Source organism: Notamacropus eugenii, chromosome 1, assembly GCF_028372415.1.
Source record: "Notamacropus eugenii isolate mMacEug1 chromosome 1, mMacEug1.pri_v2, whole genome shotgun sequence".
NCBI lineage: Eukaryota > Metazoa > Chordata > Mammalia > Diprotodontia > Macropodidae > Notamacropus > Notamacropus eugenii.
In genome coordinates, this window is record NC_092872.1 from 406,417,968 (window position 1) to 406,430,460 (window position 12,493).

The following is a 12,493-nucleotide window of genomic DNA, read 5'->3' on the forward strand; positions in this document are numbered from 1 at the left end:
ATCAGCATCCAGACTCCATAGTTCTTTTTCTGGATGTGTATAGCATTTTCCATCTTGAGTTATAAAGGGTACACCTTGCTGTAATAATCTTAGTGTCACTGAGCTCTGAATGCACATCCCATTTCTTAGAGATGGAAAAATTCTGAAGTTGAAAATCATCAGAATTCAGCTTGTTTCACAGAATCTTACAGTTGCGAAGGACCTCTGAGGTCATCTAATCTATCTTATACCTAGTCAAGAATGCCCAAACAACATCACTAGCAAGTAGCCATCTAGTCTTTGCTTTAATACCTATAACTGGGTATGGAGAGTTGGGGACAAGAATTTCTGAGAAAGCCCATTCTAAGTTTTCATAGCTGTATCCAAGTTAGTAGCATTGATTGATTAATATCCTTTTACAGTTTCTATTCTTTATGCTAAATATCCCCATTTCATTTAATCCTTGTGTCAATCAAAAAGCATTTATCAAGTATCTACTGTGCCAGGTATATGATCTTAACATTCTGTTGGAGAATGCCAAATATTAATAAACACACATATATGTATATGTATACACACAATTGCAAGGTAATTTTTTTTTTGTGAGAATGAGGGCATTAGAAGCTGAGGGAATTAGGAAGAGTTTCATGTAGAGCAAAACTTTTGCTATATGGTCTTAAATTTCTTGACAAGGGCTTCATAATCCCTAGCAATGCTTTCCAGGATCCATCTAGCTATATCATCTTTCCTCATATGAATCCCCAGAAGTGTGTAGTATAGTAATTATTAGGGTTGACCTAGAAAGTTCTCTTTATGTCCTGAGAAGAGAGTGGAACTCCATTTTTAATATGAGACCAATAGATACATGCCAAGATACTCCTGTTTGCAAATGACATTGTGCTGATTTCACCAAACCCAGAACGCTATAGAACCTCCTAAATAAGATCCATAATCACGCAAAAGAGTTCTGTCAAATACAGTCAAAACCAAATGGCCAAAGATTCTCTGTTATTCAGATTGTGATATACAGTTGGATAGACAAACGATAGAACCTATCCAGTGCATATAACTCAGATAAAATATATAGACAGTGATCTGGGCTGAACCTTGAACAGGAATGGGAGGTTGGGTTGGATTGTCTTAGAAGTTTTTCCCTAAAACAAAGGCTTATCTTTTTGACACTAGTATTCTTCTATTGACCTGTGTATGAATATCAGAAATGCTAAATTCTCCAAGGATATGAAGTTTCAGACTACCCAAAAAGCAAGGGAGATGTGCAAGATGAGCATGAGGAGACTGCAATGTGTTATAGATGTAGAAGCAATGTAAATTATGTAGTCAAAGAAATGTATGACAAGAAAAAAGGGTAGGCTGTTCATGTTGTAAGAGCAAGTACAATCACATGATCACATTGGTATACATGCATTTTCTTTTTTTTTTTTTTTAATTTAGCTTTTAACATTCATTTTCACAAAATTTTGGGTTACAAATTTTCTCCCCTTTTCTCCCCTCCCCCCCCAAATGCCAAGCATTCTAATTGCCCCTATGACCAATCTGCTCTCTCTTCTATCATCCCTCTCTGCCCTTGTCTCTGTCTTCTCTTTTGTCCTGTAGGGCCAGATAGCTTTCTATACCCCTTTACCTGTATTTCTTGTTTCCTAGTGGTAAGAACATTACAGTTGATCCTAACACTTTGAGTTCCAACTTCTTTAGCTCCCTCCCTCTCCACCCCTTCCCTTTGGAAGGCAAGCAATTCAATATAGGCCAAATCTGTGTAGTTTTGCAAATGACTTCCATAATAGTTGTGTTGTATAGGACTAACTATATTTCCCTCCATCCTATCCTGTCCCCCATTACTTCTATTCTCTTTTGATCCTATCCCTCCCCATGAGTGTTGACCTCAAATTGCACTCTCCTCCCCATGCCCTCCCTTCTATCATCCCCCCCCACTCTGCTTATCCCCTTATCCTCCACTTTCCTGTATTGTAAGATAGGTTTTCATACCAAAATGAGTAGGCATTTTATTCTTTCCTTTAGTGGAATGTGATGAGAGTAGACTTCATGTTTTTCTCTCACCTCCCCTCTTTATCCCTCCACTAATGAGTCTTTTGCTTGCCTCTTTTATGAGAGATAATTTGCCCCATTCAATTCTCCCTTTCTCCTCCCAATATCTTTCTCTCTCACTGCTTGATTTCATTTTTTTTTTAAGATATGATCCCATCCTCTTCAATTCACTCTGTGCACTCTGTCTCTATGTGTGTGTGCGTGTGTGCATGTGTGTGTGTGTACTCCCACCCAGTACCCAGATACTGAAATGTTTCAAGAGTTACAAATATTGTCTTTCCATGTAGGAATGTAAACAGTTCAACTTTAGTAAGTCCCTTATGACTTCTCTTTGCTGTTCACCTTTTCATGGTTCTCTTCATTCTTGTGTTTGGAAGTCAAATTTTCTTTTCAGCTCTGGTCTTTTCATCAAGAATGCTTGAAAATCCTCTATTTCATTGAAAGACCAATTTTTCCCCTGAAGTATTATACTCAGTTTTGCTGGGTAGGTGATTCTTGGTTTTAGTCCTAGTTCCTTTGACTTCTGGAATATCCTATTCCATGCCCTTCGATCCCTTAATGTAGAAGCTGCTAGATCTTGTGTTATCCTGATTGTATTTCCACAACACTTGAATTGTTTCTTTCTAGCTGCTTGCAATATTTTCTCTTTCACCTGGGAGTTCTGGAATTTGGCCACAATGTTCCTAGGAGTTTCTCTTTTTGGATCTCTTTCATGTGGTGTTCTGTGGATTCCTTGAATATTTATTTTGCCCTCTGGTTCTAGAATCTCAGGGCAGTTTTCATTGATAATTTCATGAAAGATGATGTCTAGGCTCTTCTTTTGATCATGGCTTTCAGGTAGTCCCATAATTTTTAAATTGTCTCTCCTGGATCTATTTTCAAGGTCAGTTGTTTTTCCAATGAGATATTTCACATTATCTTCCATTTTTCCATTCCTCTGGCTTTGTTCTGTGATTTCTTGCTTTCTCATAGAGTCCTTAGCCTCCATCTGTGCCATTCTAATTTTGAAAGAACTATTTTCTTCAGTGAGCTTTTGAATCTCCTTTTCAGTTTGGCTAATTCTGCTTTTGAAAGCATTCTTCTCCTCATTGGCTTTTTGAACCTCTTTTGCCAATTGAGTTAGGCTAGTTTTCAAGGTGTTATTTTCTTCAACATTTTTTTGGGTCTCCTTTAGCAAGGAGCTGATTTGCTGTTCATGCTTTGACTTCATGTCTCTCATTTCTCTTCCCAGCTTTTCCTCCACCTCTCTAACTTGATTTTCAAAATTCTTTTTGAGCTCTTCCATGGTCTGAGCCCATTGAGTGGGCTGGGACACAGAAGCCTTGATTTCTGTGTCTTTGCCTGATGGTAAGCATTGTTCTTCCTCATCAGAAAGGAAGGGAGGAAATGCCTGTTCCCCAAGAAAGTAACCTTCTATAGTCTTATTTCTTTTCCCTTTTCTGGGCATTTTCCCAGCCAGTGACTTGACCTCTGAATATTTTCCTCACACCCACCTCACCTCCTGATCCTCCCAGCCAGTGTTTGGGGTCTGAGATTCAAATGCTGCTTCCAGCCTCAGGGCTTTGGGCGGGGGCAGGGCTGCTATTCAGTGTGAGATTAAATTCAGATGCTCAGGTGAGGGCAGGGCTGCCTCTCAGGCTCAGTTCCCTCAGGGAGTTTATGCACAGACCTTCAACAATGGATCCAGGCTCCTGCCTGCTTGGAGAGCCCTGGTCTGCCGCTGCCCCTCAGCTTCTGTCTCCCAAGGGGGCCTGAGCCATGGGGGCACCCCACTCCCCCCTCGACCTGCCAAAGGGACTCTCTCACCAACCCCCGTCACCTGTGGGTGGAGGTACTTGTGCGGCCGCTGGAGATCCCGTCCCTGAAGCCCGCTCGGATCTGTTCCTCTCGGTGCCGCGGCCACGGCAGGGCTGTACTCAGCTCTCAGTCCCAGCGCCCAGTCCGCAGCATGAAGGACCTTTTACGAGAGGTTTGCAGGTCTCTCCGGAACAGAAATCTCCCTCGCTCCAATGTTCTGTGGCCTCTGGGTGCAGAATTCGCCATGAGTTACTTCTTTGTAGTTGTTCTATGGGTTGTGGGTTCGGAGCTATGTGTATGTGCGTCTTTCTACTACGCCATCTTGGCTCCGCCCCCTACATGCATTTTCAAGAGCTCCAGGGGAGAGATTATAACATTTTGGTTGGATTGTTTAAGGTGAACTTTGAGGAAGATGTGAATAGGAGTCAAGTAAGATGAGCAAACAGATATAGATTGAGATCTGTGTCATCAATAGAGGGAGTATCCACAGTGACGAAATCACAGATCCATTGACGTATCAATACAGCTAAAGAAAATGCTAGATGAGGTCTCTTGTAAAGAGTAACAAGACTCATGAATGAATTTTTAAAGTATCATTTGAAAGTTACCTTTGGATATAGCTGTCCACATGATGCTTTTTATGAGAGTTGGATTCTGTGAAAAGTCTTTTCTTTGTGCTACAGCCCAAGACAATTACACATCTGTAACTGGGATATTTAAAACAAACTCCAAACCAAATGAGCCAGAGCTGTCCTAAAAGCACAGAATCTTAGAGTTGGAAGGCACTTCAGAAGCCAGCTAGACCAATCTGTAATTGGATAAAAATTCTCTTTCCAACACATTCAACAAATGGTCATCTAGATTTACTTGAAGACTTCTAGTGAGGGTAAACCCCATACCCCATGAGATAACTTATCCAGTTTTTAATTAGTTCTAGTTATTAGGAAGTCTACCCTAATATGAGCTTAAATTAGCATGTTCTCACCTTCCACCCCTTGCTTCGGGTTTTGTTCTCATGTCATTTAATACACTCTATTTTATCAGATAAAGAGGTAAAGTGATTTGCCCACAGTCAGATAGCTAGTAGGCTGTAGAGGTGGGATTTGAACCCAGTTCTGCCTCTTAATCCATACTCTTTCTTCTGTCATCATGAATTCATTTACATGTGTAGTTTATGGCCTTTGATATTGATATATGAAAAAATCAGTATTTAGACAAATTTACTACAAAGAAAGAAATAATGGGGGGTGGTGAGCCAAGATGATGGAGTAGAAGGACAGACCTGCTCCAGCTCTCTCCCCATAGACCATGAAATACCCATAAAAATGACTTTAAACCAATTCTAGAGCAGCAGAAGCCACAAAATGGCAGAGTGAAACAGATTTTCAGCCCAAGATAACCTAGAAGGCTGACAGGAAAGGTCTATCTATTGGACTCGGAGAAGAGACTGAAGTGGACAGGATAGGGTGCAGAATCACAGGTAGCAGCTGCAGTTCCCAGATTTCTCAATTCATAAACACCCAAGACAGTTTTGGAGGTCAGTAAGAAAATTCTTCCACCTGGGTGAGAGGGGAGCGGGGATCCAGCCCCAGGGTGGCAGCAGCAACCACTTTTGGAGTCCTTGGCCTAAAGACCCTGGGGGAGCCAGCAGTTGATCTGGCTCTCAGTCCTGAGTGGTGCTCCTGGAGTGAGGAGGAGTGCTGACATGGTGGAGATCATGGTGGCAGTGGAAAGGAAATTCTACTCACAGATCCTGGGGAAAGAAAAGTGTTTGTGGTTGTTCACAGACCAAAGTGCAGGCCAGGAGAAGAGTAAACTCCTCTCCCTTGATTGTGCCACTTTGGAGGAACTGAGAACTTACAGATCCCTAGAAATATCTCAGAGAACAGCTGCACGAAACCTCTAAAGCCTAGGATACTATACCCTCCACTTGACAAAGGACTCAAAAGTCAAGTAACTGGCTTAGAAAATGCCCCAAAAAGGGAAAAAATAAGACTATAGAAGGCTGCTTTCTTGGTGAACAGGTATTTTCCTCCATCCTTTCAGATGAGGAAGAACAAAGCATACCATTAGAGGAAGACATCAAACTTAAGGCTTCAACATCCAAAGCCTCCAAAAAAATATGCAACTATCTCAGGCCATGGAAGAGCTCAAGAAGAATTTTGAAAATCAAGAAGGTGGAGGAAAAATTGGTAAGAGAAATGAGAGTGATGCAAGAAAATCATAAAAAGCGAGTCAACAGCTTGCTAAAGGAGACCCAAAAAATGCTGAAGAAAATAACACCTTCAAAATAGACCAACTCAAATGGCAAAAGAGGTCCAGAAAGCCAATGAGAAGAAGAATGCTTTAAAAAGCAGAATAGACTAAATGGAAAAGGAGGTTCAAAAGCTCACTGAAGAAAATAGTTCTTTAAAAAATGGAATGGAGCAGATGAAAGCTAATGACTTTATGAGAAACCAAGAAATTACAAAACACAACCAAAAGAATGAAAAAATAGAAGACAATGTGAACTATCTCATTGGAAAAAACAACTGACCTAGAAAATAGATCCAGGAGAGGTAATTTAAAAATTATTGTTCTAACTGAAAGCCATGATTAAAAAAAAGCCTGGACATCATCTTCCAAGAAATTATCAAGGAAAACTGCCTTGATATTCTAGAACCAGAGGGTGAAATAGAAATGGAAAGAATTCACCAATCACCTCCTAAAAGAGGTTCTGAAAGGAAAACTCCTAGGAACATTGTAGCCAAATTCCAGTGTTTCCAGGTCAGGGAGAAAATATAAGCAGCCAGAAAGAAACAATTGAAGTGGAAACACAATCATAATAACACAAGATCTAGCAGTTTCTAAAGTAAGGGATTGGAGGACTTCGAATATGATATCCCAAAGGTCAAAGGAGCTAGAATTACAACCAAAAATCACCTACCCAGCAAAACTGAGTATAATATTTCAGGGGAAAAAATGGAATGTCAGTGAAATAGAGGACTTCCAAGCATTCCTGTTGAAAAGACCAGAGCTGAATAGAAAATCTGACTTTCAGACACAAGAATCAAGAGAAACATGAAAAGGTAAACATGAAAGAAAAGCCTTAAGGAACTCATTAAAGTTGAACTGTTTGCATTTCTACATGGAAAGATGTTATTTGTGACTCATGAGATCTTTTTCAGTATTAGAGTAGTTAGGGGGTATATATATATATATATAGGTGTGTATGGGTGCATATGTATGTGTATATATGTGTAGGTATGTATATGTACATGGCTGTATGTGTATATATATGTAAATATATATATACACACACCCATATATATGTATATATGTATACATACATAGGAGAGCACAGGGTGAGCTGAATATGAAGGGAGAATACCTAAAAAAATACAATTTACTATTGAATAGAATGCACTAGGTATAAGAGAAAGGAAGAGGTAGAAAGTAGCAAATCATCTCACGTAAAAGAGGGAAGAAAGAGCTTTTACGATGGTGGGGAAGAGGAGGGAGATGAAAGAAAATAATTGAGCCTTACTCTCATGGAATTTGACATTAGGAGGGAATAACACACACTCAATCGCACATGGAAATCTATGTTACCCTGCAGGAAGGCAAGGGGGAAAGGGATAGGGGAGGGAAAATAATAGAAGGGGAGAAAATTAGGGAAAGGGATAATCAGAAGCAAACGCTATTGTGGGAGTTCAGGTCAAGGGAGAGAATGAAATAAATGGAGGGCAGGATAGGAGGGAGGGAAATGTGCTTGGTCTTTTACAACGTAACTATTGTGGAAATGCTTTGCATTGTCACACATGTATGATGTGTGTTGAATTGCTTGTTTTCTCAATGAGTGTGGGTGGGGAGGGAAGGAGAAAATATGGAACTCAAAGCTTTAGTGATGAATGTTAAAATTTGTTTTAGCATGCAGCTGGAAATTAAGATACACAGTCAATGGAGAACTGAAATCTGTTTTGTCCTACAAGAAATAGAGGGGAAGGGGGAATGGAAGAAGGGTGAGTAGTAGAAGGGAGGACAGAATGGAGGAAGAGGTGTATGGGGTGCATGCTGTCCTGGAGTGGAGGTGGGGAGAGATGGGAAGAAAATTTTGAATTCAAATTCTTGTGGAAGTGAATGTTGAGAATTGAAAATAAATTACATATATTAAAAAAAGAAAGAGATAATGAGTCAGTCAATTATGTATGCTTATACATTCAGGGCTTTTCAAAAGAAACCTCATCTAGGACTGATAACAGAAATGCTGAAATTTACTTTGAGAAAATGATGTCCATCCTAGAAATGAGTTATGAGAGGGGTCAGAGCCAAGATGGGGCACAAAAAGCATGGACCTTCTTAAGCTCACCCCCCCACACCCCTGAAAATACCTATAAAAATGACTCTAACTAAATTCTTGAGCTGAACAACCCACAAAGTGACAGAGTGAGACAAATCTCCAGGCTTGGAGAGCCTGGAAGGTCTACAGGAAGTGTGGACTGGGAGCAGAGTGGAGTTCAGTCTGGTGTGAGCTGCCAGCACAGAGCAGGTTGGAGCAGGCCTCCATTCACAGCTGTGGCATTTTCCAGGCTTCTCAACCCACAAATGTCAAAAAGCATAGAAGGTTAGTGGGAAAACTATCAGACCTGAGTGGGGGAGGGGCACAGTTCAGCTAGAGTCTGGCCCTAATCCTGGGGTGGAGGAAGAGGTGGCACCGAGCAGTGGCAGCAGCAACAGCTTCCAGGACTTCTGGGTTCACAGATGGTGGGGGATTGAACAGCTGATACAAAACCCCTGAATCCTGGGACAGCACACCAACCCCCACCCCTACTCCTACCCCCAGTGGAAGCAGAGTCCTACCTTGACAAAGTTAGAAAGTCAAGTTATTTGTCTGGAAAGATGAGCAAAGAAGAAAAAAAGTCAAACTAGAATCTTACTCTGGTGATGAAGATCAAAACATATAACCAGAAGATAACAAAGTGAAAGCTCCTACATCAAAAGCCTCCAAGAAAAATATGAATTGATTGCAGGCCATAGAAGAGCTCAAAAAGGATTTTGAAAATCAAGTAAGAGAAGTAGAGGAAAAATTGGGAAGAGAAATGAGAGTGATGCAAGAAAATCATGAAAAACGAGTCAACAGCTTGCTAAAGGAGACCCCAGAAAGTACTGAAGAAAATAACACTTTAAAAAACAGACTAACCCAAATGGCAAAAGAGGTAAAAAAAAACCAGTGAGGAGAAGAATGCATTAAAAAAAGGATTGGCCAAATGGAAAAGGAGGTCCAAAAGCTCACTGAAGAAATTAGAATGGAGCAAATGGAAGCTAAGAACTTTCTGAGAAATCAAGAAACTGTCAAACAGAACCAAATGAATGAAAAAAATACAAGACAATGTGAAATACCTCATTGGAAAAGCCACTGACCTGGATAATAGATCCAGGAGAGATAATTTAAAAAATTATTGGACTGCCTGAAAGCTATGATCAAAAAAAGAACCTGGGCATCATCTTTCAAAAAATTATCAAGGAAAAATGCCCTGATATTCTAGAACCAGAGGATAAAATAGAAATGAAAAGAATCCACCAATTTCCTCCTGAAAGAAATTCCAAAGGAAAACTCCTGGCCAAATTCCAGAGTTCCCAGGTCAAGGAGAAAATATTATAGGCAGCCAGAGAGAAACCTCAAGTATCATGGAACCACATTCAGGCTAACACAAGATCTAGCAGCTTCTACGTAAAGGGATTGAAGGGCTTGGAATATGATATTCCAGAGATCAGAGGAGCTAGGATTAAAACCAAGAATCACCTGCCTAGCTAAACTGAGTATCATACTCCAGGAGAAAAAGATGGAATTTCAATGAAATAGAGGACTTCCAAGTATTCTTGATGAAAAGACTGTAGCTGAATAGAAAATTTGACTTTCAGATACAGGAATCAAGAGAAGCATGAAAAGGTAAACAGGAAACAAGTCATAAGGGACTTATTAAAGTTGAACTGTTTACATTCTTACATGGAAAGATGATGTTTGTATTACATGAGATCTTGCCTAGTATTAGAGTAGTTGGAGGAAATATAGATAGATAAAGGGCACAGGGTGGGTTGAATATGAAGGAATGATATTTAAAAACAAAGGGTGAGAGAGGAATATATTGGGAGAAGGAGAAAGGGAGATATAGAATGGAGTAAATTATCTCATATAAAAGAAGCTTGAGAAAGGTTTCACAATGAAGCAGAAGAGTGGGGAGGTGAGAAGGAATGAGTGAACTTTCCTTTCATCGAATTTCGCTGAAGGAGGGAATAACATACACACTTAATTGAATATCTTACCCAGGAAAGTAAGGGGGAAGGTGATAAGGGGCAGAGGGAGATAAAAGGGATGGCAGACTGGAGTGAATCAGAATGCATGCCACATAGGGGTGGGAGGAGGGGAAAGATAGGGAGAAAACCTGGAACTCAAAATCTGTGTAAATGAATGTTTAAAAATAAATAAATTAAAAAAGTAAATGGGTTATGAACAATTAGTGCAATGTTAGAGAAAAACTCAAGGTAGATTTTAGGTCTGCGTTTCAATAAAGAGTGAGAATCCAAATAATATTCTGATGAATGTGCATCATGGTGAAGTTATTCCTTAATAATGAGCCTCTTTAAAGGTTGTCAACAAATTGACATTCCTTATGGTGTTTGTCTTTTTAGTGTGCAGCATGGGACAGCGTATACAAAGTGATTTCCAAGATGCTGAATGAAAATGAAAAAATCAGAGACAGAATGAACTTCAAACAGGGTTGTGCTGAAAGTAGGTAATACTTTATTTGAGATTGAGAAACTTCTATTATAGGTTTTAGTCACAAAATAAAAGTGCTGGTACATCAGCAACTCTCATAATTGTCATGTGCAGAGTGCAGAGTCACAAATTTCTGTTTCTTGTAATCATTACTCTTTTTAATTAGATCTCCCTTTACTATATTTTTAAAGTATCCTGTCTAGAACTGGTGGGTGGGGAAAAAGGTTTGTATGAGTGAGAGATATGGTACCAAGTACAAAGGTATTCATTCTATTTAAAGCATAGCAGGAAAATGGAATAGTCTGGTTTCTTCTGATAAAAATATTTCAAATTCCAGTACTTTTTGACTTCATCTGATGAAGTAAAACATCCTGTCCCTGTGTGAACTTTTGTAAATTACTTAATTTTTTTGGATCCCAGTTTCCTCATATGTAACATGAAGGGATTAGACTAGATGGACCTCCAAAGTCCCTATAAGTTTATAATTCCATGTTTCTTTCCTTAAAGATGCAGTGCAGCCCAAACCCTTTAATAATGGCCTTTACATAACTACTTCCAAATAATCAAAGTGCACATTTACACTGTTGTTATAGTTGACGTTATTGTAATTTAGAAGTGTTAATGTAGCTAAAGTACATTGAGAAATAAATACTGTATTAAGAAAAGTGGAAAATTCTGTGTCTACAATGCTTAGTGTACAGGGCAGGGGAGAGACAAATATAACTATTAACTGTTTTGATTTTATTTATTCTATTGTTTTTTCCTCAGGAGACAATGTAAACCATAATGACCTTATATAACCAGCATATATAACCACCAAAGAATCTGAACTTGCATGTCTGTACTATAGTTGCAGTAGGTTCAGTAATACTTTGTATTAAGTAATTGGTAAAGTTGTGCCATAAGTTGATTCTTACCATAAAATTGTTGTTTAACAAAATTCTAATTTGTAAATAGTAAACTGCCAGGAACTTACTACTGTTCACCTGAATTTGTATGCAGTGATATTGTTCATAATGGCAAAAAAGGGTAAAAAGCTAGTGTGAACATATATAACTTTTCTGATCTAATTTTAAATTGGAATAACATGGACATTTTACCTTATCTCCCTCCATCTCTTTTTAAAAATAAAATGAAGAAAAGAATAACTTGAAAATACAGGGGTTTTACTGGGGGTAGTGAGATGGGCCACGCTGGGAATGTCTGGGGTTCAGACGTTAGCTGTACTCATTTGATGCAAACAACATATATCATGAGTGTTGAGAAAAGGTCTGGTGTTTAGGTGCTGGAGAATCCAGAAGAAGTGATGAGGCCTCTGATCTTGATATTTTATGTGAATTTTGTATGCAAGGTAGTAGTCTCAGAAGAAATTGGACAAATGGAACAAGGGGCTCATTTTGACAGGTGGGAGACAGACCAGAGAGACGCATTGATAGTGAACTGTCTGTGATATGCATTTTTGGGTTCATTCCCAAAGATTTTATTATAGAGTCTGGTAGGTTTGAGAGCATGTTGAGAGCAGGGATGTTATTCTTGGTATTGTTTGAGGATGAATAAATGAATAAAGCATTTACTAAGTGCTTAGTATGTGCAAAGCACTATGCAAAGCACCAGGGATGCAAATTGAAAAGCAAGAGAGTCACTCCTTACAGGAGGCTCACATTTTAATGTGGGAGACAACACATAAAGAAGCTTTTAGCTGCAAGTCAGATGGAAAAGTTCCATGTTCATTGGAGTGCAGTAGTGAAGCAGATGTTAATGCCTCTTCTTGAATGTCATTTCCACTGATAACATTTTATCAGTTTCTGATGCTAAACCATTTGACAGTGTCAAGGACTTTGGTAGTGAAAATTTTGTTTTCTTCAGTAGTTGTGGCTGTAGCACCAGTCTGAACAG

At 39.3% G+C, this 12,493-nt stretch overlaps 1 protein-coding gene across 1 annotated transcript in view; it reads left to right on the forward strand.

The window, feature by feature from the left end:
* Window positions 1-12,493, forward strand: part of C1H5orf47 (chromosome 1 C5orf47 homolog) — a 28,914-nt gene that overhangs the window by 7,358 nt on the left and 9,063 nt on the right. Inside the window, exon 3 of the mRNA XM_072630998.1 lies at window positions 10,510-10,609. Within this exon, the coding sequence (XP_072487099.1) occupies window positions 10,510-10,609 (100 nt within the window). The remainder of the gene's footprint in view (window positions 1-10,509; window positions 10,610-12,493) is intronic.